At 40.7% G+C, this 25669-nt stretch overlaps 1 protein-coding gene across 3 annotated transcripts in view; it reads right to left on the reverse strand.

The window, feature by feature from the left end:
- Nucleotides 1-25669, reverse strand: part of GRM4 (glutamate metabotropic receptor 4) — a 321402-nt gene that overhangs the window by 68006 nt on the left and 227727 nt on the right. For all 3 annotated transcript variants that reach the window (XM_051996419.1, XM_051996420.1, XM_051996418.1), the window contains exons 4-6: nucleotides 19959-20094; nucleotides 12054-12208; nucleotides 7918-8058 (exon numbers count right to left, since the gene is read on the reverse strand). In XM_051996419.1, the coding sequence (XP_051852379.1) occupies nucleotides 7918-8058; nucleotides 12054-12208; nucleotides 19959-20094 (432 nt within the window). The remainder of the gene's footprint in view (nucleotides 1-7917; nucleotides 8059-12053; nucleotides 12209-19958; nucleotides 20095-25669) is intronic.

The following is a 25669-nucleotide window of genomic DNA, read 5'->3' on the forward strand; positions in this document are numbered from 1 at the left end:
CAGGAGAAAAGCTAGTAAGTATTCTCAAGTTTGAAAATTGGAGCCAAGTTCTTCTAATTTTAGATCCAGTGTTCTGCCCACAACATCAATTGATGAACTCTCTTAGAATAAAATCTGTCTTATCAGTTGCAGTGAAGATCAGCACTTTGCAAATCTAAAAGATCTACTAGCTATTGCTATTATCAGTATTATTATTATCATAGCACCTTGCTGGATGCAAAACATCACAATCAGCCTTTTGTGGTCCTGACTTCCTAACATTATCCCTGCTCCAGACTGCAAACTCTTTAAGTGCAAAGACCCCTTATGATTCTTCTTTGTGGCCCCCACAGTGCCCAGCACAGTCTAGGAATACAGTAGGCACTCCACAAATATTTGTTGAATTAATTAATTAATGATCTCATTGCTAGATAGAGGGAACAGAGACTCTTGGAGAGCTAAACTCCTCACTCTGGAGAAGCCCAAGCTTGGATTGTAGAAGTGTGGGTCCCACAACATTCTTTAATGAGCATCAAATCAGGCTAAGATGACAGGAAAAAGTAATGATGAATGTTGGAGGGGATGTGGGAAAACTGGAACACTGATGCATTGTTGGTGGAGTTGTGAACGAATCCAACCATTCTGGAGAGCAATCTGGAATTATGCCCCAAAAGTTATCAAACTGTGCATACCCTTTGATCCAGCAGTGTTTCTACTGGGCTTATACCCCAAAGAGATACTAAAGAAGGGAAAGGGACCCGTATGTGCCAAAATGTTTGTGGCAGCCCTGTTTGTAGTGGCTAGAAACTGGAAATTGAGTGGATGCCCATCAATTGGAGAATGGTTGGGTAAATTGTGGTATGTGAACGTTATGGAATAATATTGTTCTGTAAGAAATGACCAGCAGGATGAATACAGAGAGGACTGGAGAGACTTACATGAACTGATACTGAGTGAAATGAGCAGAATCGAGAGATCAGTATACACTTCGACAACAATACTGTATGAGGATGTATTCTGATGGAAGTGGATTTCTTTGACAAAGAGAAGATCTAACTCAGTTTCAATTGATCAATGATGGACAGAAGCAGCTACACCCAAAGAAAGAACACTGGGAAATGAATATAAACTGCTTGTATTTTTGTTTTTCTTCCTGGGTTATTTTTACTTTCTGAATCCAATTCTCCCTGTGCAACAAGAGAACTGTTTGGTTCTGCACACATATATTGTATCTAGGATATTGTAACCTATTTAACATGTATAGGACTGCTTGTCATCTGGGGGAGGAAGGGAGGGAGAGAGGGGAAAAATCGGAACAGAAGTGAGTGCAAGGGATAATGTTGTAAAAAAAAAAAAAATTACCCTGGCATGGGTTCTGTCAATAAAAAGTTATCATATTTTTTTTAAAATGAGGATTAAATCATATTAAAATATGAATGGGAAATAATTAGCAAAATAAACAAAAAACACAATAAACAAAGAAAATGGTTTCTAAGTCAGTATGTTACACATAATGGATCCTGAGGTATAATTTAAGAGCTTCTATTTGTATTTGAGCTTGCTGCCCCTGGCCTAGAACTTAGTTCTGAAGCATGACAAGGCAGGAGAATGTGGTGTTTGACAAACCAACCCCTTAAATATCAGAGAAGCAACAAATTCTGGCTTGGCATATACATGGTTAATTGGGAATGGAGCCCCCTCCTTCCTGCCCAAGCTCACGGTGACCATGTGTCTACGTCCCCCCCACCACCTGTGTTCAGAGCACCGGGCACCATCCCCAGCCCCCCAGGGAGCAGACAGGCAGTAAATCTCTCCTATCTCTCTGTAAACATGTCACCTCTTCAAGCCTCCAACCATCACCTCACTGGCAGGGCTGTCAACAAGACAGATGCCCCATTTCCCTTGTTTACTGCTCTTATCCATGCACACCGTGGCTGACAGAGAGGCTGGAGGAAAGCAAGCCCGAGGCTGAGAACCAAGGAAGGAGGGACGCAGCATCCTCCCCGCAGTGCCCAACTACCCCTTAAACAGCTACGGGAACTTTTCACAAGAGGGGCAATGCCAGTCATTTCAACAAATATTTATTAAGCAACTCTTGGCTGCAAGGAACTATGAAAGTAACTAGGGAAATAGAAAGAGGCACACGTCCCTCCAATCCCCAACATCTCATGGACTTCCTTTATACCTAGAGCGTTTCCCAACTCATTCAGGGAATGAGGTCTTTTATTGCTTGCCCACACTTGTGCTCCGAGCTATGAGAGATGAAAGCGACTATAAATAGTCCCTGCTCTCAGGGAGCTCCTGGGTGGGGAGGAGACAGACAGCCCCTGCCCTCAGTCCCATGGCAGACATGCAGCCCGTAGCTACGTCTGATCCCTCAGTCCAGACAACAAACTCCTCAGAGGCAAGGACAGAGCTGTATTTATATCTGTCTCTTCCTCAGTGCCTCACACAGAGCCTTGCATGCAAAAGTTGCTTAATATTTGTTGACTTGCAAAGGCATATGATGCAATGGAAAGAATGCTGAACTTGGAGGCAGGAAGATCTGAATTCAAATGTGACTCAGACATTAGCTGTGTGACCCTGACCAAGTCACTTAACCCTGTTTGCTCCCTTTCCTCATCTGCAAAATGAGCTGGAGAAGAAAATGGCGAACTACTCCAGTATCTTCGCCAAGAAAACCCCAAATGAGGTCACTATTGAGGCTCACATGCCTGAAAAATGATTCAACAACAGCTACAAGATCCCTTCACACTTTAAGTCTATGATCCTATGAACTGTAATTTGGAATAACTAGGTTCAAACCTTTCTTCAACCATTTACTAAGTGATTTAAGCCTCTCTGGGACTCAGTTTCCTCACCTGTAAAATGAAGGAGATGACATCTAAAGTCCCTTCCAACTCTAAGTCAATATAAATTGATGGGGGTGTGAATTCCACTCTGAAATTCTGTCCCCTTTGATTCCTGACCCACTCCAGAGAGTCTATGAGAGTGTATCCTCCTAGCTGGGACATTTCTAAGGCAAATCACCTCTATTGATAGTAGGATCTCCATTCAAATTCAGGCTGGAAAAGCCTTCAAAACAATTTCATGTGAGAGATCCTGGTCTGATCAGCTCAAACTGCTCCAACCCCCGCCAAGATCTGCTCATATAACAGGTTTCTATTTACTGATTTCTTTGCAGAAGGTCAAAAGTAGCATGCCCTGCCTCTTTGGTATAGCTACAAGGACCCTGCCCGCTGAGAAGGCATTCTCTTCTCAGTGCCAGCCTCCATTTCCCTAATAGGATTTTGCCACTGAAGAAGTCAGTTTTTCTAGCAAAGCTGACTTCTCATCCAACAAATAAACTTCCATTTTTGTCACCCAAAACTCTTTGGGTTTGTGGATTCTTTCACGAAGGACCTGTGTCTCCATTCAAAAGGGGATTTCCACAACTCTCTGCCTGCCATTAGAATCCCATCAAAATCAATTGAATTGAATTGAACTACAATCTGTAAGTGCTGAAGTGGAACTGAGTGATCTAAGAAATGAGTCAGATGGAATTGATCCAGGATAGCTTCCTGGAAGAGTTGACCTTGAATCCCAGTTTCAAAGGAGAACTATGGACTGGAAATCAGAAGATCCAAATAAAATCCCGGCACTGCCACTCACAGGCTGTGTGACCCTTCATTTTTGCAAGCCTCAGTTTCCTTATCTAAAAGACAGAGGTAATAATACTCCTCCTACTTACTTTACTGAGTTGTTTTGAGACTCAATTGAGAAAATGTATGCAAAGTACTTAATATGCCTTAAAGTACTACATAAATGTCAATTCTCATTATGAAAAAGAGAGATGAAAAAGGGGGTGGGGGAGTGGAGAAAGCTGACAAAAGAAATAAAGATGTGGATAAGTGAGAATAGAAATAAAAATAGGACAGTAACTCTCCAGGTCTGGCAAAGATTCCTGATGGTTATAGGATTGGGACTGTCAAGTCAGGCTGGGGGAGCAGAGAATGAGCTCTGGGGTAAGAAAATACCAGAGGCTGTGGTTCTCTCAGGTCACTACCAGAGGTTGAATAGGCAATGAATTCAAGCACTCTCACTTGGGGAGCAGCTAAGGGAGATAACATCCTTTACCATTGTCCAAACAGGCTTTACCAGGTTCTGTATTTCAGCCAAGCCTTTAGGGATAGCCCCAGGCATCTGGAAAACTGGATCAACTGTAGGAGGGCAGGAGAAAGTGTCATGATCCAAACCCCTAGAGAGGAAGCTTGGTGTAGAAGTGAGTGAACATAATGTTAGAATCCAGTAACCCTGGGTTCAAATCCCTCTTGAGCACTTATTGGTTATGTGACTCTAGGCAAGTAATTTAACTTTTCTCAGCTATTTTTTCTTTTCTAAAAAGATGATCTCAAAAACCTCTACAATCCTTTCTAGCTCTATACCTACGATCCTATGAATCTCAAAGAGCTGCTTTTCTCAACCACCCAACTGTAGCTTTTGTTATTCTCTTTGCAGAGGGGAGAAAACACATTTGGAAAGAAGAAAAGAGATTTTCCTAAGGTATTAGGAAATACCTATTAAATGTCAGAGGCAGGATTTCTGCTCAAGTTTGTCTGCTCCCACAGCATTCTAAACACTGTGACTTCTAATTGTCTCATAGACATGGAATAAAAAAATAAATTGAAGTTAGGGCTGACACAGAGGGCCAGAATTTTGTATGGTGCCTGGCCACTAGAGGGTGGAGTTGTCACACTGGAAGTTTCCTATAGCTATGACCAATAGGCACCTGAATTTCCTTGGTCCTCTCCCCTCGTGTTCTCTTCCCCCAAAATTGACGTCATTTTTCCATCTCCCCTCCCATATTCCCCAAAGGAGGCAACTAGAGTAGAGAATGCACTGAACTGGAATGAGCTTAATGGTATCTGTTCCATGAAGATCAACGACTGCTTAGAGGTCAAGCAAGTCCAATTCCCTTGTTGTGCAGAAGAAAAAACATACACATTGAAAAAAAAAAAAAAGTGTCTTGCCCAAAATCACTCAAATAATAAGAGGCAAAGCCAATATTGGAATCTGGGCCCTCTGACACCAAATTTAGGGCTGCCTCCTAGTGCTGGTAAAAATATAGTGGCATTTCCAGAGCAAATAGGCTCTTCATTGTTTGATGTCCAGATGTACTTACAATTCCTCCCTATTAAAAATACTCATAAAAAATACTCACAGAAGAGGAGAGGAAATGGGTGGAAATTGAAAAGTTTAAAGTGGTATTTAAAAAGACGAGAGGAAAAGACAGACAGATAGACAGAGACAGAGAGAAAAATTCACATATACAGAATCCACAAGGTAGTTTCTGAGAAGCCCAGAACCTCCAAGTGAAGCACCAGTCCCATCCCATCTCCCCAATTCAAAACACACAATCTCTTCCAGGAGACACTCAACAGGAAGTCTGGAATATCCTTAGATGGAGTCATGATACCTATGTAGTAGGAGTTGATTGATATTAACACTCCCCTACCTCAAATTATTTTTCCTCCCATCCAGTTATCTAAGTCAGAAATTCCACCATCAAATCACAGTGAGACTTTCTTAGTGAGAAAGGATCTCAGAGGCCAATCTGTACACAAACCTCTCCACAATAGAGGAATCCCCTCTACAACAGAGCTTACAAGAAGTCCCAGGAAGACCTCTAGTGATGGAGAACTCATTACTTCACTATTCCATTTTTAAACAACTCTAATAGTTAGAAAGTACTTCATCTATTCAGCCTGACTAATCTCTCTTCCTCTTCCACTCACTACTCCTAATTCTTCCCTTTGGGACCAAGCTGAGTAAGTCAATTTTTCCATGTAATAGACTCTCACATACTTTGAGATAGCTATTCTATCCTCTTTATGTCTTTTTTAAAAATTTATTGGAAACCTTCTGTTTTTACAACACGTTCAATTCCAAATATGTCTCTCCCTCTCCTACCCACAGAGTCATCTCTTATAGCAAGGAATGGAGGAGGGGCACCAACGGGAGAGAAAAAAAAATCAACAAATTAATCAACAGGTCAACCAAGTATAACAATATATGCAATGTTCCACTCCCATAATCTCCCAAATATACATAGAGAAAAGTTTTCTCATTTCTTCTCCCTTTTTTCCAAGCAAAATATCACTATTATCTTGAACTGACCCTCATATATTGTGACTCGAAGTGTTCCCCCACCACAACCACAATTCTTAGCAACTTGATGACAGGCTCCTTCCTAAAATGGGATGCCCAGAATGGAATCCTATATTCCTGAAATTTTCTGGCTGGGACGGGACTATCACTTCCATTAGCTAGATATTAGGCTTCTGTGAACTCACTTTGAATCCTTAAGAGGTTTTTTGGTTCTCTTATTATCCTGCTGACTGAGATAAAGTTTCTCACCATCCAAAAACCTCTGGTTTTGGTTTTTTTTTCCCCCAGATAAATTGCTGTCTTGTCCTCTCTTCCCTCTGAGCTGTACTTGTACAGTTGTGTCAAACTTAACATTTCCTTATTAAACTTCATTCAACCATCATTTCTAGCCTGTCAAGATCCTTGTGGATTCCTGATTCTGCCACCTAACATGTTAGCTACCTCTCTCAGTTTTGTGGCTTCCAAAAATATGATGAGCATGTCATTTCTGCTTTCACCCAAGAAATTGATAAAAATGTTGAACAGAGAAGCACCATGGACAGATCCCAGGGGCACTGCTAGAGATCACCCTCCAGGATGACACATCTATCAACTATACTCTGGGTAATATTATTCAACCACTTAGGAATTTATAGGATTCAGCAACATGCTCCAGTCCCCCATACACCATCCTTTGGTCCCTGCCGCAGAATCCCTAGGACATTAGCCTCAGAATCCTAATGCCACCATTGTCCCCTCTCCTCGTCCCACTCTGCTCATTCTGACTCAATACCCTAAAGTGCTCTAATATTAATATGACCCTGACCCAGAACTGACCAGCAGCCACAAATATAAAAAAAATCTAATAAAGTTAGATGAAGTAAAATTAGCTCAGAGATGAGACAGATCAGGTATCTGTCCTTCCCTCCCTAGGATAGTCGATCCATAGAGTGGGCCCAATGAATATAGAATTTCAGAGACTGTCTGGTCCAATTCAAATATGAAGAGGAAATCCTCTTGACAAAACCCCTGACAAGACAGCCTTTTACTATCCTTCCAGAGAACAGGAGCCCCATTACTTCCCAAGGCAATCTGTTCCATCTTGAAACATCTCTAATTGTTAAAAAATATTACCTTACATTAAACTTAAATCTACTTCTCTGTAATCTCTATCTATTCCTAGCTCCGTCCTCAAGGACCAAGTGAACAAGTCTAATCACTCTTCCTCAGGACAGCTTTCACAATACTTGAAGATAGCTATCATGTCTCTCTTGAATCTTCTTTTCCAAGTCAAACATTCCCAGTTTCTTTGAGCCTCCTGTAATATGGTTTCTTGTCAACTCATTGCTTACAATTCTCACACCATCTCATCTATCCCTATCATAGAAGAGGATAAATTTCCTCAGCTATTGACCATACTATCAACCAGTAAAGTAGCCCCTTCCTCCCTATTCTCCCTGTCTTGCTATACTACCTTAGGATTGCATTCATTCAGAAAATGTTTCTTGAGTGCCCACTACTGTCAAATCACTGGGAGATAAAAACTTTCCTTTCCTTCTACTCCATCTCTGCCTGGTAGTTCCCCATACTCACTTTCTATGAGTAATACGGGGATGTTAGGCTATAATTTCTATTGCTACCTTTATTTCAGGCTCCTCTCCAAGTTTTCATATTCCCTTGCCTCCCAGCTTCCAGCTCTGCCACTTCCACTTTTAGCTTTCTGCCTCCTGGTCCCCTGATAGTCCCTTCTCTGCCCTACCATTCCCCAACCCCAGCTTCAGCCCCAAACCAGCCCCAGCCCCCAGCTCTCACTAGTGCATTTTTTGATGTGACTACCCTTCTTCAGAGCATGCCGGCTCAGTTTACAGTGGAAGTTATCCTCCCAGAACTCAGCAAACCATATATTTCGTCGATTGTTGTCCAGGGTCCGGCTGGAGAAGTAACGGTCGAAACCTGATCCCCCCATCGAGGGGGGTGAGAGGGAGAAGAAAGAGAGCAGTTAGAAGCTGATCTTTTCCAGTGGTCTTTTCTTTCTCCTCCCACTTCATAGCAGCTAAGCTGGTATGGAAGGAATTATAGCATAGTAGAAGGAGCAAGGTATTCCAAATTCATGAGTTCAAATCTAGACTCTGCTACTAATTGTATGACCTTAGGTAAATTTTATCTGTAAAATTTTTTTTAAGTTTAAAAAGCAAGCAGTGTGAAATAGAAATTCATGGTTTCACATAGAATCCTCTTTATGTCATGATATACCATTGGAACTGCTTTTTAAATCTATTTAAATTCAAAATAATAATTAAATTATTTTATGCAGCTAAGCTGGTCTCAAACACTAGTCAATATCATCTCCCACCTTTTTCTTACCTTTCCCCAATCACTCACTATATGATCAATGCATTATGTAAACAATGATCACACCAACTTTAAGTGAGGGCCAGATAGAATTCTGTAACAATAACAGATTATCCAACTAGAGGAAAACTTAAAGATGAACTAGGCCCTGCCCTAATTTTAAGATAAAGCCCCAAAAGGTGGTTTATGCTAAATAACACGCAAAATTAATACAATAACAATATCAGATAAGGAATGGACTTCAGAGGATATCTAGGCCAGTGATTCCCAATGTTTTGTGTTTTTTGAACTCCTACCAATAATAACAAAACAACATATTGGGAACTCCCAAGGTACTTCAATATATTCCTCATAATAATCTTTACAATTATTTAAGTAACTATTATTAAAAAATAAAGATGTCATTATAAGAATTTTCAGAGTAATTGCAACCCCCTCAGGGATTTATGAACCACTAAATAGGAACCACTGATTCAATTTTCCCAAAGTATAAATCCCTACCATAGCATTCCTGTCCAGTAGTCATCTATCATCTGTATGAACACTTCTAGTAAAAGGAAGCTTGCTACTTTTCTAGGCAGCTCACTTCATTTTTGGACAGCTCTAATTTTGAGGTGGCTAGGTGGCTCAGTGGATAAAGAAAGCACTGGTCCTAAAGTCAGTTCAAATCTGGCCTCACTTAGTAGATAGATGACCCTGGGTGAGCCACTTAACTTCTTTCTATCTCAATTTCTTTAACTGTACAATTAGACTAATCATAACATCTACTAGCCAAGGTTGTTGTGAAGATCAGATGAGATCATATTTGTAAAGAGTGCCTGGCACATAGCAAGTGTTTAATAAATGCTTGTCTCTTCTCTTCCTTCTGTTCTTAACTCCTTCCTTTCTCTGTTCCTCTTTCTGTTTGCTCTTCTCTTCCCTTCTCCCTTCTCCCTCCCTTTCCTTCTTTTCTTCCTTTTTCCTTCTTTCTTTCCTTCTGTTCTCTCTTCCCTTTTCCCTTCCTTTCTCCTTTCCTCCCTCCCTCTCTCTCTCTTTCTTTTGCCCTTCCTTTCCTCCTTCCGTCATTCCTTTCTTTCTTCCTCCCTTCCTCTCTCCTTTCTTCCATTCTTCTCTTCTTCCTTCCTTTCTTCTCTTCTTCCTTCCTTCTTTCTTTCTTTCTTTTCCTTCCTCCCTCCCTCTAATTGTAAAGAAGCAAACAATCATTTCTCCTGCCTCCCAATTTGGGGATTCTTCCATAGTATCAGGTTGTTTCTCTCCTTTGTTCTGGATTGAAGAAGATTGAAGAAGGATGTCTGATAAAAGGATTAAGATTGTGACCAACTACCTCATTCTCCAATTAGATGGGTGACATTGGATAAATTATTTTCCTTTTCTGGGTTTCTAATTCCCCATCTGAATCAAGTTAAACAACTGCAAGGTGCCTTCTAAGTCCAAATCTATTGTAAGTATATTGTAATTTTTTCCCTTTTTGCCATAAATAGTCATTCTGTGTATTTGTTGTTGTTGTTGCCTAGATCTGTGATTTCATTGATATAAGGAATTTCCAGGAGGAGCAGAGGTCAGCAATTGCTCTGCCCTTTTGAGTGATTTGCCCAGGGTCACAGAGTCAGTCAATGTAATAAGTAGGTCTTGAACCTGGACTTTCTATGGCCAGTTATCTATAGGATATAGACTCAGGGTAGGAAGAAACCTTAAAAGCCTTCATATCCAACCACCTCTGGATAATGTGTGAAAGTCAAGATTTGCAGACAGGTTGTTTGACTTCAAATACAATATCTTTCTCTTCCCCTTTCACTAGTTTGCTTCTCCAGCACATTAGACTAACCTGCCTCTTCTCTTATGAATGCCCTACATAAATGCAGGTATTTGGAAATATTTCCTAATGGAAACAGAGGTTGCCTATAGGGAGACAGAACAACAAGAACAGCAGGGATGAAGGAGCACCCTATTACCAGAAGTGTACAAACAGAAGCAAGATGCTTGCCTGCCAAAGATGCTGTAAGGAGAATTATTCTCCATGGGGTGGGAAGTTGGCTGACTCCACAGGACCCTTCCAACTCTGTGTAGACTTAGTATTGGAGGATCTGGGTTCAAAGCCACTTCATTTTTAGGAACCTCATAAAATGAGGGTGTTCAGACTTAACAATCCCTAAGATCACTCCTAGCCCTAAAAATCTCCCTATGATCCTACAATCTCCCTTGGGCTCAGTTTCCATAACTATAATATAAGGGGGATAGAATCAGTGGCCTCTAAATTTCCTTATGGCTCTAAATCTTTGATCATACAATTACTGGTTTGTACTAATGCCCTCTAGTGAAATAGCATTGTGCCCTGAATGGATGGCTAAATGTGCCATCATCTGGATGACTGAGTACAGAAACAGGGACAAAAGAGCTCTAGGATGGGAGGAGAAGCAAGATCTTCCTCTTCTTTTCCCACTAACCCAGTTCCTGATCTGGGTCACATTTCCTTTCTGGCCCTAAGCTTCCTAACCTGTAAAATGAAAAGATTGAATTTAGTGACCCTGATAGTCCCTTTCGGCTCTGAAATTCAGCAAATCCAGGACCAAGTGAGATAACAGGTACTGGGACACTTGGGAAAGTGGAAGGGGCTACAGGAGTGTGAAGGGATTTCGCTATTAGCACTAGAGAAAGGTCAGAGAAATATTGGAGCCTGAGGAACGGCATGAAAGCATCAAGCAAATTGGGGAGGGAGGGAGATGGTGAGAGTGGAGGAAGAAGGTGGGGAGGGGAGGATAGACAGAGGAGGAGTGAGAAGAGCTTTCTCTCCCCCTATGATCATAGCATGCTACCTAATTAAGGCTATTACCATGCTTTGCTCTCCAAACCAGTTCCGCCAGATCAATTTGTTCCACCCCAGGGTGACTCTCACTGACCCATCACCTGCAAAGTGCTTGCCAGATTCTCATTTGGGACATAGGGATGCCAAGAACTCATGACCTCCTCGTCCCCTCTCCTCAGGCCAGGAAAGAGAATCTAGCCTCATCAAGGCCTTGAAAAGGGTTAGCAGAGGAGTTCAATAAGGGAGATGGTAGGGACTGCTTCCCCCGACACAATGCGGGATTTAATTTGCATTTATCACATATGTGTGTGTACATACACATATATTTTTTCTATTTCTTTTTCAATGTTTTCCACCAATTTACTAGCATATATGTGATCTTCTCTGAGAGAATGCCAGACACTCCCCCCGCCCAGATCTTTTTTATCCTTGAATCTCCAGGATCCAACATAATTCCTAGCACATTATTCAATGCTTGGTTGATTCTATCACTTGAGCTCAGAGATCATCTGTTACAGCTTCCTTATTTTACAAAGATGGAAATTGAGGTCTAAAGTGACTTACTCAAGGTCACAAGAGAGAACTAGAGCAGAACCACATTTAAAACTCAGGTCTCCTGGTTCCTAGTCTTTTCAAGATAAATACCAGGAAAGAAAGAGAAGAAACCTGCTCTTGAGGTACACACAAAGACCTACACCTACCTCCCTGCCAAAAGGAACTCCCCGGGACGTCCAGGTGCGCCCCCTGGCCTGAGGAGGGGGAGGGAAAGGACAGCTGCCAGCCCCCTGCCTACCTCTCACAGACATCCTCTTGGGGAGGATGGTGACGGCGCCTTCAGCCACCTCTTCCAAGTGTAGCACGGGTGATATCTTGGAGCCCCAGCTGTCTGAGCCCATCCAGATGAAGTGGCCTGTCTGATTGGCCTTCCGGGCTGCCTCCAACACTCTCCTGCGGGGTACAAACGACAAATGAGCTGCCCTCCCTCTCCACACCTCGTGTGTCTCCGGGCCCTCCATCACTGGCCTGCAGGCAGGTCCTTTACCTCATCTTACCCTATAGCTAAGTCTCTGAGTCCCAGGCATCTATTCTTACTCCCACCACTCACCCTCAAGCCCCTACATCTCCTACTCCCGCACCCGTCACATGCCTCAGTCCCCCATCTAACCTCCTTCTCCTCTCCAAAGTTCCAGGGCAGGCCCCTGACTCACAGCTACCCCCCCAGTTACAGACCCATCCCCCATTCACCACATACCCAGTCTCTAGCACCAGGCCCCTAGCTACAGAAGACAAGCATCCACGAGCCCCAGGGGCCTATCTACCTGCCTGCTCCTTAGCAACAATCCTACCTCTTCAGGTCTCAGCCTCAGATCTGTCCCATTTTCCCCAAATCCCCGACACATCTATAGCCCCCCTGTTCTATGCAAATGCTTTGATCGTGCATCCACAAACCCTAATACTGCCCCTATATATCCTCCTGCCAAACTATGTTCACACCTGTGCTCTCAGTACTGTCTCTGCCTGGCACCTCTTGGAAGGACCCATCCCCCTTGCATTTGAAGAAACAACTTCCCCCAGCCACCCAATGCATGTCTCCCTTGTCTTGGAGCCTCTGCTCATGCACTGATATGCCCTCCTCAGCTCTCACCTTCCCTATATAATCCCTTTTCTGAAGCCTTCCCTGACTTCCATGAGGATTCCCAGAGCCCCAGGACCTCTGATGATCTATCATGCTCACTGCAGAGGTTTCCTTTGTGCTAGGAGCCCTTTCTATGGGAGCAAGTCTTATCCCTATAGATTTTATTTTTATTTTTAATTAAGGTCGATTGCTTAATAAACTAGCATTGGACTACCGCTGGAACAAACTCTGGACTTGGATTCAAGTGATACATTGGTTCAAATCCTAGCTGTGCCAATTACCAGCTGCATGAACTTAGTCAAATGATTTCACCATTCTGGTCTCAAGTTTCCTGATCTGTAAAATAGGTATAATAATATTTGTAGCCTCTGACTCAAAAACTGCTGTGAGGATCAAATGAGATCATGGTTATCTTAAAGCTATATATAGATGCCAGTTATTATTATTAACTTTGCTGGATTGCTGTGATAAAAGCACTTCGAAAATTGTAAAGCACTTTACAAATGTGAAGTAAAAGCTATTAAATTCTGCAGGGCAAGGTCTGCCTATCTTAGACATCTGAATCTCTCCCACCTAGAAACTGGGAAGATCACAGATTGAGAGCTGGAAGAAACCTTAGCAACCAGCATTCTGATTATTTAGTAGGTACTGAATGAATGAAAAGAACAAAGAGGCCCCTAATTGTACCCCAGATAATACCCTGGAAAAAAGAGGGAAGGCAAGTATGAGTCTCTCCTCCTGACAAATGGAAAGGAGGCACAGAAAGGTTGACTTGTATAAGGTCACACAATGGATGTGGATAGAAAAATGTCTCAGAACTCACTTCTGTTGTGTTCTTTTGGACAAAAGAGGGACCAGTGAGTTTGACCTGAAAAATGGGATGAGACTCAGGACCATCCCCCAATTATTTCTATGTATGTGTGTGTGTGTGTGTGTGTGTGTGTCTGTACACACACACACACACACACACACAGCCATTTTCTGTTTACTAGTGCCTCACTCCCAATCTGTGTATCCAAGTGATATCAGGTCACATCAAGTGCATAACAAGGGAAGTCTTGAAAAGGAAAATTAGTTCCCAAAAAGCAGCGTCTAAGGGAGTGGGTAGAAAGGGTTTACAGGAGTGCTGCTATATAAGGTGGGATGTTTATGGAATGATAAATTTGGATCCTCTTTTGTACCCAATAGGGAATGACATTTCATATCTAAGAGAGAGCTTCTGGTAAGGGCTGACTTTCCAGAAATTCTCTCCCCACTCCCTCCTCAACCTTTTGTGGCCATCTCCTCCTCCCAGAAACCTCAGCCAGAGCTATTTGAACATCTATCTACTTTATTCACTCCTTCCTCCTCCTACTGCTTTCCTCCCACAATCTTCTCACCTGCCAGGTGGTTCCCGGGTCATCTCTAATAGTAGGGATGGATAGTATTCTCAGAACCCAAACCCACATTCCTATTATTACCCTCCCTGCATCCGGCCATTGTCCCCAGACTCCGGACCCACATCATCCCCACAAAGTCACCCACATTTATTTTTACCTAATCTGTCTCTGAGAATGCACGTGGATTTCCAAAAGCAATTTAAGTCTGATGCCCAGTTTCCTGCTTCTCGTATCTGAGACAAATTAAACACCTCTCTACTCAAGGTCCAACCTCTCCCTCTCCCCATTTTTCTCCTCCCCAGAATAAATAATTCCAATTCCTCCATTCTTTTCTCCATCATAGGTTGGATTCTCATAATATCTGCACTAGGGCTAGCATAAGTCACATAAGCAGACATCCTCTTTTGAAAAATGTGAAGACTAACCTAGATGAACTCTGATGTTTTGAGAACTCATCCCTTTGGACTTCCTTTACAAAATCTTTCATATCTCTTGTCTTGTTTGATCCTCCCAACAGCCTTGTGAGGCTGGAGAGACTAGAAGTCACTATGCCTGTTTGATTAGTGAGCCCCAGACAGTTTAAGTAATGTGTCTAAGATTATCCAACTATAGGTGAGACAAAGGACAAAGATTCCTGGACTCCAAATTACCCAGTTTATTCACTGCTTCTTAACAAATAGTCAACACACTGCTGTGCCTTCTATGTCCTTTGCTGGTGATGGGGATAAACAAAGGACATCCTCCTGATCGCAAAAAGACCCCAGGCTGATTGCTGGGGGAAAACAATTCCTGACTTCAGGGAGCTCTAGGTGTGATGGGGAAAACAGCTCTTGTCCTCCCCCAAAAAATGCTGAATTTGATGTCAGAGGATCTGATTTCAAATCTTACTCTGATACTCACTACCTGTGAATCTTTAGGCAGGTCCTTTAACATCTCAAGTGATTCTGTTTCCATATTTTTAAAATAAATGGAAGGATGACATGACATTCTTGTCTCCCAACTTTTAGCAGTTCCCCTGGTGATCTTCCTTACCTAGAATTCTCCACCTCCTCATTTTCTTTTCCTGATATTCTTCAAGCCTCAGCTAAATTCCCATTTTCTACAAAAAGCCTTTGCAAGTTCTTTTTAATCTAAGTGTCTTCCCTTTGAAACTATCCCTGATTTGTGATTGTACATATATAACCTATATCAGATTGCTTGCTATCTTGAGGGAGAGGTAAGGAAAGGAGGGAGGAAAAAAAATTGGAATTCAAAATCTTACAAAAATGAATGTTGAAAACTATCTTTACATGGAATTGGAAAAATAAAATGCTATTGAGAAACTATCCTTAATATAACTTTTATATTGCTTTTGGGGACATAGTATTTTACATGCTATCTCTCTCATTAGACTGCTGGGAAGAAGGAACTGCCTTTTTATCTCCAGAACTTAGCACAGTACCAGGCGCACCATAGGTGTTTAATAAATGGTAATTGACAGACTGACTCTAAGATCCCTTTCAGCTTTAGATATCTAATCCATGTAAAATATGTAAAATACAAGAGATTGACAGGTTGATTAAAAAAAAAAAAAAAGGTACTATCCCTGTCCTCAGGGAAACTTCAGTTTGTTAGTAGAGATACAGCTCCAGTTCCCAAAGTGAGAGAAAAAAGCAAAAATTTGTAGGGAAAAAGGAAGACATAGACTGAACTACATCAATCTAGTATGACTTGAGATTCTCAGTGTCCAGAGGGAGCAGAGTCAAAGAGTAATCAAAATTAGGTTAATCGCAGAAAGTTTCCAAGATGGGACAATTTTTGAGTAGGAGATTCAAATTAAGAGAAGGAAATTAATTGCTACTCTACAGGGAATGACCTTATCAATCAATAAATGAAAATACCCTGAGAAGACACATAATTGAGAGCAAGTAGAGAGGGATGGAGGCCACATTAAGAGTTAAGAAGGATTCTGAGGAAAACAGAAAGATAACATGTGTGACAGGGTCCAGAAAAGGTTTAGCAGCCCAACTACTTTGTTAAATCAATTCTTAATGAGTAAAATTGGTTAAAGATGTATGGACAATTAGGAAGTAATGAAAACCTTGTCAATACAATGGTTGATTAAAAAAGCAGTTAAGGGAATATCTGGCAGTTGACATCCAAAGCAAAAGAGAAAGTGACCGAGAGTTCTTGGAAATGGCAGGTTGGGGATAAGAACTGTCTTTCTAAGTAGGGACTATGTTCACTCCAGCAGAGAGGGATTCAGTTTTGGCCCTGGGCATGACCTTCTCCATCTGAACCAAAGCTTCCTAAAAATAAGAACTAGGCTCACTCTTGCCACCCAGCCCCCATCAGACTGAACTCTCCCCAAAGGCAAGGACTAAACCCCATCTTCAACACCGAGTCAAACTAGGAGTTCCTTAAGGGTTAATTTTGTAAAAATTGTCCAAGTGAGAAGATAAATAGTTACAGGAATTGATACATATTTTCCTCAGCCTGAAGGAAAAAAGTTTGTGTCAAGGTCTTTTCCAGCTGGATTTTCCCTCCCCTTTCCTTGTTTATGTGCCTCTGGGTATCTTGATGTCATCCAGCCTGTCTGCCTTGGGCCTTCCCAAAGTTGCTGAATCTGTTTCCTTTTCTCCCAACTTGTCATAAGCGACTGACATTTTCCTGGCAACCTTACAGACCACACTTGCTGAGTTCTAAACATCTGTCTCCAATGCAGGCTGGGTCTCAGCTACTAATCCCCCTGTAAACTCCTGGGAAGCTATGGCTGTGATGATCTAGCATTCATGTCTCTATCCAGCCTGCTGCTTCCCTGATTCATCTGCCATCCCTTATTTGGGTCTGTCTCGGCTCCTTCTTCTATCTGCTTCCCCTGCTCCCTCCCACCAACACAAGACTTGTCTGCCCCTTTGTCACTGAAGGGATAGCATTCGGGGAGTAAAGGGGAGGCAGAAGAAGGAGACAAAAGAGGAGAAATGGGTGATAAGAGGGAAAGAGAAAAACAAAGGAGAGAAGGATCATAGGGTTTACAGGTAGAAAGGATTTTAGAAATCATTTACTTTTTCAATCCTCTTTTTACAAAGAAGGCAACTGAAGATCAGAAGGGGAAAAATAACATGCCTAAAATCATACTGGTTGTAAATAGCAGAGCCAGGATTTGAACTCAGGTCCAGGCTCCAAATCCAGTGCTCTTTGCACTACATCACACAATCCCTATTAAAAAGGGGAAAAGAGAGAGAGAATAGAAAATGAGGAAAAGGAGAGAATGGGGAATATGGGGATACAAAAGACAGTGTATATGTTCAATCATCTCAGTCAGTGACTAACTCTTCTAGACTCTATTTGGGGTTTTCTTGAAAAAGATACTGGAGTGTTTTGCTATTTTCTTCACCAGCTCATTTGACAGATGAGGAAAATGAGGCAAATATGTTGAATGACTTGCTCAGGGTCATACAACTAAGAAAGGTGTGAGGCTGAATTTGAATCTTCCTGACTCCAGGCCAGTTGCTATTATATTCACTGTGCCACCTAGCTGTGAGTGAGTATGTGTATGTGTGTGTATATATGGATGTATATATGTGCATGTGTATAAATAAATATATATACATATGTGTATTGTATATACATACTTATACATATACATATATATCACATAATTTCAGTTCTTGATTTACTAAACTATTCAGCTACTGAGCTGAGCTACTGAGGAATGAGATAAAGGATTCATACCTCTTCTTTCTCTCCTTGCTCATAATCAGCATTACAACTCATTCACATAGGGGCTGAGTGATAATGGAATTTGATTACTTAATAAACATTAGAATACAGCTCCTACAACGGTTCCTAAATCTGGTGGTAAGGGAGAGGGTGTGGGATATGCTGAGAGTCTCCCCAGTCAGTGTCTTCCTCTCTATCTCTTCTTACATCTCTTCCTTTATTTCTCCATCTCTCTGTCTCTTCCTCTCTCAATTCAATTCTTCCCTTTTCTTTCTGTCCTCTCTCTGTTTTCCCTCCCCATCTTTCCTTCTTTGCCCCTTTCCCCAACTTTCTATTGCTTCATCTCTATCCTATGGTTCTCCCCAACCCTAGAAAGGAGTATTTCTGTGTGTACCTCTCTCTGTCTTACTGTCTGTTACTCTGCTGTTCCTTTGTCTCTGTCTCTTTTCCTTCCCATTTCTTTTTCTTTATATTTCCACTCTTCTCTCCGCTTCCGTTACCCTTTCATTTCTCCTCTCTCCTCCTCACTTTCTGCTCCCTATCTTCTTTTTTTCCCATCTGCCTGTTTTGTCCCTCCCACAATCTGTCTCTCCTTCTCTCTTCCCCAATAGTAGGAAAGAAACCCGCAAGCATCACGCCCAATCTCACAAGCATCCAATCCTTGAAAAAAATGAGGATAGGGAGGTATTTGTGTCAAAGAGGAGGCTCGGAAAATGGGAAAAGGAAGAAAAGGGTAAGCACCTGTCCCATCACTGCCCCCTGGTGGACACACTTTATTTTCCTTATAAAGGAAAAATAGCCCATCTTCTGGGTCCCCATTCCTTTATTTTTTCCCCTAAGGTAATTGGGGTTAAATGACTTGCCCAGGGTCACACAGCTAGGAAATGTTAAGTGTCTGAGGTTGGATTTGAACTCAGGTCCTCCTGACTTACAGGGCTGGTGCTCTATCTACTGCACCATCTAGCTGCCCCTGATCCCCATTCCTAAAGACAGGAAATAATGGGATTTAGAATAGGAATGGACCTCATTCCTGATCAAAAGCAAGCCCTCATTTTACAGATGAGAAAACAGGTGCAGAGAGGTTATGAAATCCTTCCAGTCAGTCACTCAGCTAATAACTGAGGCAAGATTTGAACTCATAACCAGCACTCTATCACCTAGAAACTGCTTTATAACTAACTTTTATACAATATTTTATACAATGTTTTAAAGTTTTGAAAAAAGCATATATATGTATATATCCACACATATGTATGTACATGTACAGATATATGTACACACACATATATAGTTTATATAATCTCATTTAATCTTTGTGACAATGTTTTGAGGTTAAGTGCCATTATTATCCCCACTTTACACTAAGAAAACTGAGGCTGAAAAAGGTTAAGTGATTTGTCCAAGCTAATAAGTATCTGAGGCTGGATTTATACTCAGTTTTTTGTGACTCCAAATCCAGCACACTTACCTATTATAACACCTAACGGAATCACAGAATACTAGAATTCAGTAACAGAAAACAGTGTTGGAGCCCACCTAGTGGCTTCTGATTTTACAGAAGAGGAAACTGAGACCCATAAAGAGAAAATTACTTGTCCAAGGTCACCAAAAGTGAGTTAATGGAAGAGGCAGGGCTAGGATTCTCATCTCCTAACTCCATCTCTGAGATTTTTCCTTCATACTGTCATCAAATTTCATCCTTGGACCCTGGGGTCAAGATGATAGACCCCCTTTCCTCATTTTATTGATAAGAAATCTAAGGTTAGATGGCTAGCTCAATGTCACATAGTATCAGAGTCAGAACTCGAACCTCTGATAACAGATACAAAGTTCTCTCCATTACTCCATGTGTTCCACCCTCCCCCAGGCACATCTCCTTCCTAGCCTTTGGGAGACACTTGCTTGCTCTGCTCCCACAGCACTCCCCAGTCAGACATTGCCCCATTAGCCATTCACATCTTTGTCCCAGATCCTTTCTTACCTGATGTCATCTTCATTGGCAAAGATAATGACTGCCCGGGCATTGGAGGTCTCCAGCAGGCGACGAATGATTTTGTCAAATTCCCCAGGCTTTGGCTCCCTGGGAATCTTCACTGACTGGGCTATACATACTCCTCCTGGAGGCAGAGGGGTAAGAGGTGTCAACATAGGAACCAAAACCAGGAAAATGCATAGGAAGAAGGGAAAAGGTAAATGCAAAATACTTCAAGGTTGAGACAAAATGTCACATTTTGTCTATGGTTGGAAGGAACCTAAGATACTAAATCCAGTATCCTATAATTATGGGGAAGAAAATTTAAGAGAGAAGAAATGAATAGAACTTAGCTGGAAACATTCACACGAACTGATACAAAGTGAAGCAAGCAGAACCTGAGAACAGTACATTCAGTAACAGCAACATTGTATAATGATCAAGTGTAGGTGACTTAACTACTTTCAGCAATACAATGATTTAAGACTACATAGAAGGACTTGGCAAGAAAAATGCTATCCACCTCCAGAGAAAGAACTGTTGGGGTGTGAATGTAGATTGAAGCATACTATTGCTTTCCCATGTTTTCATCAAGAATACTCTTGATCTATGTGCATAATCCATTCTCAATCACAGTACATTCATTGTTGTTTGGGGATACAACAGTAATTATTAAGTAAGTACTATTCCACTATTCCATAAATGTGCTTAAAATACTATTTAAAGAGAGTAATCATCTGTATAATTAAATGTATTCTTTTTAATCAGAATTTTAAAAAATTTTTCTATAGTATTTTATTTTTCCAAATACATGTAAAGATAGTTCTCAGCATTCATTTTTGTAAGACTTTGTGTTACATATTTTTCTACCTTCCTCTCTTGTATCCCCCCTTCCCCAAGACAGCAAGCGATCTGATATAGGTTAAATATGTGCGAATGAAATGCATTCTTTCATTTAAAAAATACAGATTGAAGCATACTATTTTTCACTTTGTTGTTCCTTTTTTGTTCATACTATTTTTCACTTTGTTGTTCCTTTTTTGTTTTGTTTTTCTTTTGTCACCCAGCTAATATGGAAATACGTTTTGCATGACTTCATGTGTATAATCTATATCAAACTTCTCAAGGATGGATAAGGGGATGGAGGAAGAAAATTTGGAACTCAGAAAAAAATTAATATTAAAAAATTGTCTTCACATACAACTGAAAAAAATTAAAGAAAAAAAAAAGTAGAGGATAAGTGACTTATTGCCCTAATAGACTATATAATCCTTGAGAGTAGGAACTGTATCTTCCTTTTCTTTACACAGTGGAACACAGCAGGTAATAAATGCATAGCACTAGAATCCAGGTTCTCTGACAAAATCTAATGCTATCGCTATAGAAATATTAACCATTGTCATTGCTTAAGAAAGAATCTGTTTTGTAAAAAATTAATATCAAAAATAAATAAGTGAATGGATGGATAGATAAGCAGATAAATGGATTAGTGAGAATAAATGAAAAAGAAAAAAGAAAATCTGGTTAATCCTAATAACATTTCCATAGATCTTTGATTTCAGTGGGATAGGTAATTCCTCTAGCAATATAAGTATTCCCTGCATAGGTACAGATAACAACCCCCTCTACTGATCCAGCTTATGCAAATTCCTTCCTTTGCCTTCCTGTAAATAGACAAGGCTCATCCACAAAAGTGGTCCTCTGCCCTTTTTATATTTCCTGGTCACCAGAGTCTAATTCAAGCAGTCTATCTGTTATCTCTGACTCTTGCTAGTCCACCTCTTTCTAGCTTAGAATCAATCAATAAATCAACCAGCAAGTATTAATTAAGCTCCCACTATGTGCCAGGAGCTTCTCAAGGCACTGCAAAGAAAAGAGATAATCCCTACTTTTAATGAGCATTCATTTCAGTGGGGAAGACAAGAACTATAAGAAATATATGCTATACGGTAACAGCAACATTGTACAATGATCAATTATGATTGACTTAGCTCTTTTCTCAGCAATACAATGATCCAAAACATTTCCAAAAGACTCATGATAGAAAATGCTAATCCACCTCCAGAGAAAGAGGTATGGACTCTGAATGCAGATCAAAGCATACTATTTTTACTTTGTTTTGGGGTTTTGTAGTTTTCATCTTTTGTTTTGTTTCTTCTTTTACAAGATGACTCCTGTGAAAATATGTTTACATGATTGCACATGTATAACATATCAGATTGCTTGCTGACTTGAGGAGGTGGGAAGGGAGGGAGAAAAATATTGGAACTCAAAATTTTATTTAAAAAATGAATGTTGAAAATGTTTTTTATATGTAATTGGAAAAGATAAAATGCTTTTTTCAAAAGAAAAAAGTAATATATAACATATAAAGTTTATAAATACATACAGACATAAAATAGTTAAATATGAAGTAGTTCAAGGAGGATAAAGTTCTTTGTCAGTAGATTCAGAAGCTAATGATTAGAACTGGAAGAGACATTGAACCATCACCTAGTCTAATCCCTTTGTATTACAGATAAGAAAACTGAAGCCCAGAGAGTATATGTGAATTTGTCCAAAGTCACATGATCAGCAAATAGCATTACTTAAATATAGAAGCATTTCTCCTTTCCTTCTCCTCTTCCTCATGAGTTGCTAAAGAACTATAGAGTCTGGATGCAGATAGAAGAATACAATTTTCATCTTTTTTCCTTTCATGGTTTCCTCCTTTTGTTCTTTTTCTTCTTTCACAACATGATTAATGTGGAAATATATTTAACATGATTGCATATGTATATCCTGTATCAGAGTGCTTACCATCTTGGGGAGGAGAGAGGGGAAAATTCAGAATTCAAAATCTTATTTTAAAAACTATCTTTATATGTAATTGGAAAATAAAATATTATTAAAAGAAAATAAAAAGAATGTGAACTTCTTGAGAACAGAGACTTGGTTTTATATTTGCATTCCCCTGTGCTTAGCTTAGTGCTTTGCACATAGTAAGCATTTTATCAAATTCTTTTATATATATATATATATGTCTAAATATCTATATGCATGTATGTATGTATGAATGCATGCGTGCATGCATCCTTCAGAAGGTAGAATTTGACCACAGGTCATTAACCATTTTTGTATCATTGACATGTTTGGCAATCCATTGAAGCCTGTAGACCCCATCTCAGAATATCATTTTTAAATAATTAAAGGAAATCTGTATTTCAGTTTGCGTCTAGTGAAAATAAAGATGTCCTAAAATCTACCCCTGGATTCTTAGTGTCAAAGAACTCCTGTGTTAAATGAGCTAATAAGTCCTCTCTTATTAGAAAAGTCTTTTAAAGATGCATAGGTTTGTGCCAGGTTCTATATAGGGTATCAAAAATATATAAGATATGATTCCAATCTTCAAAAAATTTATAACATTCCAAGACAGGCCATCATGTCTGTACAAAGCGTATTTGAGCCTGATTCTATCTTCTATTTCTGCTTGTTTCTCTGTGCTATGTCCTTGGGTTCTGGATTTCTTGATTCTGTGATTCTCCATATTCCCAAAGATGGGAAGGGGGAGTGTCTCTCTTCCCATTCTTACTCTTCATTCCTTTCTAAACTTCTATTTGCCCTCTGGCCCAGTGGAAAGAGCACTGGCTCTCCAGGGAAAACTGGGTTCAAAACTTACCTCTGGCTTCCTATGAGACCTTGAAGAAATCAATTAACTTCTTTCTTTTAAAATGATAGAGTAACGGGGCAGCTAGTTGGTGCAATGGATAGAGCACCAGCCCTGAAGTCAGGAGGACCTGAGTTCAAATTTGGCCTCAGACACTTAACATTTCCTAGCTCTGTGTGACCCTGGGCAAGTCACTTAGCCCCAATTGCCTCAAAAAAAAAAAAAAAAAAGATAGAGTAAGACTAGACCACTTCTGAGGACATTTCTAGCTCTTTAACTCATGATTCTTTTGTTCCAGTTTAAACCAATTTATCTAGAGCAGAGAAGATGTGCATAGAGAAGCAGGATGTATGAAGGCTAAGATGGGAATTATGTTAAGTGGACTGGAGAAAGAAGACTGTGGACAAGCAAACCTGGGGGGAAAGAGTTTCTGGAAGAAGGTATTGTCAACCCCTTTCATGATGGATCATAGCATCTGAACTGATCCCCCACTCCTTGCTCTCCTATACCCTTGTCCAGCTGCTTAAGAAGGGGCTTGTAAGCTCCATAAGAATAAAAGCCATCTAAATATCTTTGCATCCCTAGTTTCCAGCACTGTGCCCTGAACATAGACTCTTTAAAAATGGTTTGGGATACTTGGAGGAATTCTTTGAAAAATGAAGGAGTGATGTCTGAGAAAAACAGGTGCCTGCAAAGGAGGGTAGGATATAAAAAGTCTTAGGTCAGGGTTTTTTCCAACTCCCTCCAGGCAAAGAACCCCAGAGAAAGACATAGGAAGCTAGGTGTGCCCAAGAAGCTATCCCTGGCCATTCAACTAATGGGACTGGGCAGGCACTCAGCTCCCCTGCTAAATCTCTCCATATGGTTTCCTTACAGTTGGAAATTGGGCCAATTGAGTGGTTTTCTCCCCCATCTGGGGAGCCAGATGGACAGGAAAAAAAAAATGGAGCTGGAGGGAAGGGGCAGGGATTAGCTGCCTAGCACTGAAAGAAGATGGAGGAAGGGAAGAAGGAAAGGTTTAAAAAAAATGAGAAGAAAAGGGAAGGTCGGGAAAAGAAGTGGAAGGGGGGAAAAAAAAGAATAAAGAGGAGGAGGGAGGAGAAGGAGAAAGGAAGAGAAAGGATGAAGGAAGAGAGTAAGGGAAGAAAGAGGAATAAATGGAAGATGAGAAGAAAGGAGAGATAGAAAAGATAGAAGGCTAAGGAGACCAAGTTCCAAGTTCCTTCCCACTCCCAATCCACCCTCCTAAATCAGTTTCCTCTCACTGTTTTTTGAAGACTACAATGAGGACCAATATGGATAGCATTTCACCAGGATTATTCACCAGATTCTTCATGAATCTCAACTGTTTTAGTGTATACAAATACAGGCACACACACACACACACACACACACACACACACACACACACACAGCCCCATGATCCTGGAATCATTATAATTCATACAAGAAATAGCTTAGATGTAACTTTCAAACCCTTTCTCTTAGGGACAAAAGTATTTCATATACACAACATACACTCTTTCAATTGCTGACAAACAATTGCTCATGCGCTTTCCAGCATATCACGTGTAGACCCTCTCCTGTATTGAATTTCTCTCAGAACACATTTCCCAAAAATACAAATGCTTAAAAACATGGATCAGAGTCACCACAACTAATCTAGGTAGATATATGTCACACACACACATTCTAGGCAGAAGAGACTTGGAATCAACGGGAGGGAACTGGGCTATTCTAATTGCCTCCTAATCGGTCCCCCTGCCTAGAGTGTGTTCCAATCCATTCTCCACATGGCTGCAAAAGTAATTTTCTTAAAGTACACATTACTCTCCCACTCACTAAGTTCCAGGGCTCCCTATTACTTCTAGGATCCAATGGAAAGTTTTCTGCTTGACATTTAAAGCCCTTCATAAGCTGGCTCCAGTTTACCTTCCCAAGCTTGGTATACATCACTACCCTCGTGGATTCCACAATCTAAGCAAACTGGGCCTTCTTGCTTCCTCTAAAACAGCCATTCCATCTAACACTGCCATGCTTTCTTCCCCATTCCCACAGTTGGAAGGTGCTCTCG

Source organism: Antechinus flavipes, chromosome 4, assembly GCF_016432865.1.
Source record: "Antechinus flavipes isolate AdamAnt ecotype Samford, QLD, Australia chromosome 4, AdamAnt_v2, whole genome shotgun sequence".
Taxonomy (NCBI): Eukaryota; Metazoa; Chordata; class Mammalia; order Dasyuromorphia; family Dasyuridae; genus Antechinus; species Antechinus flavipes.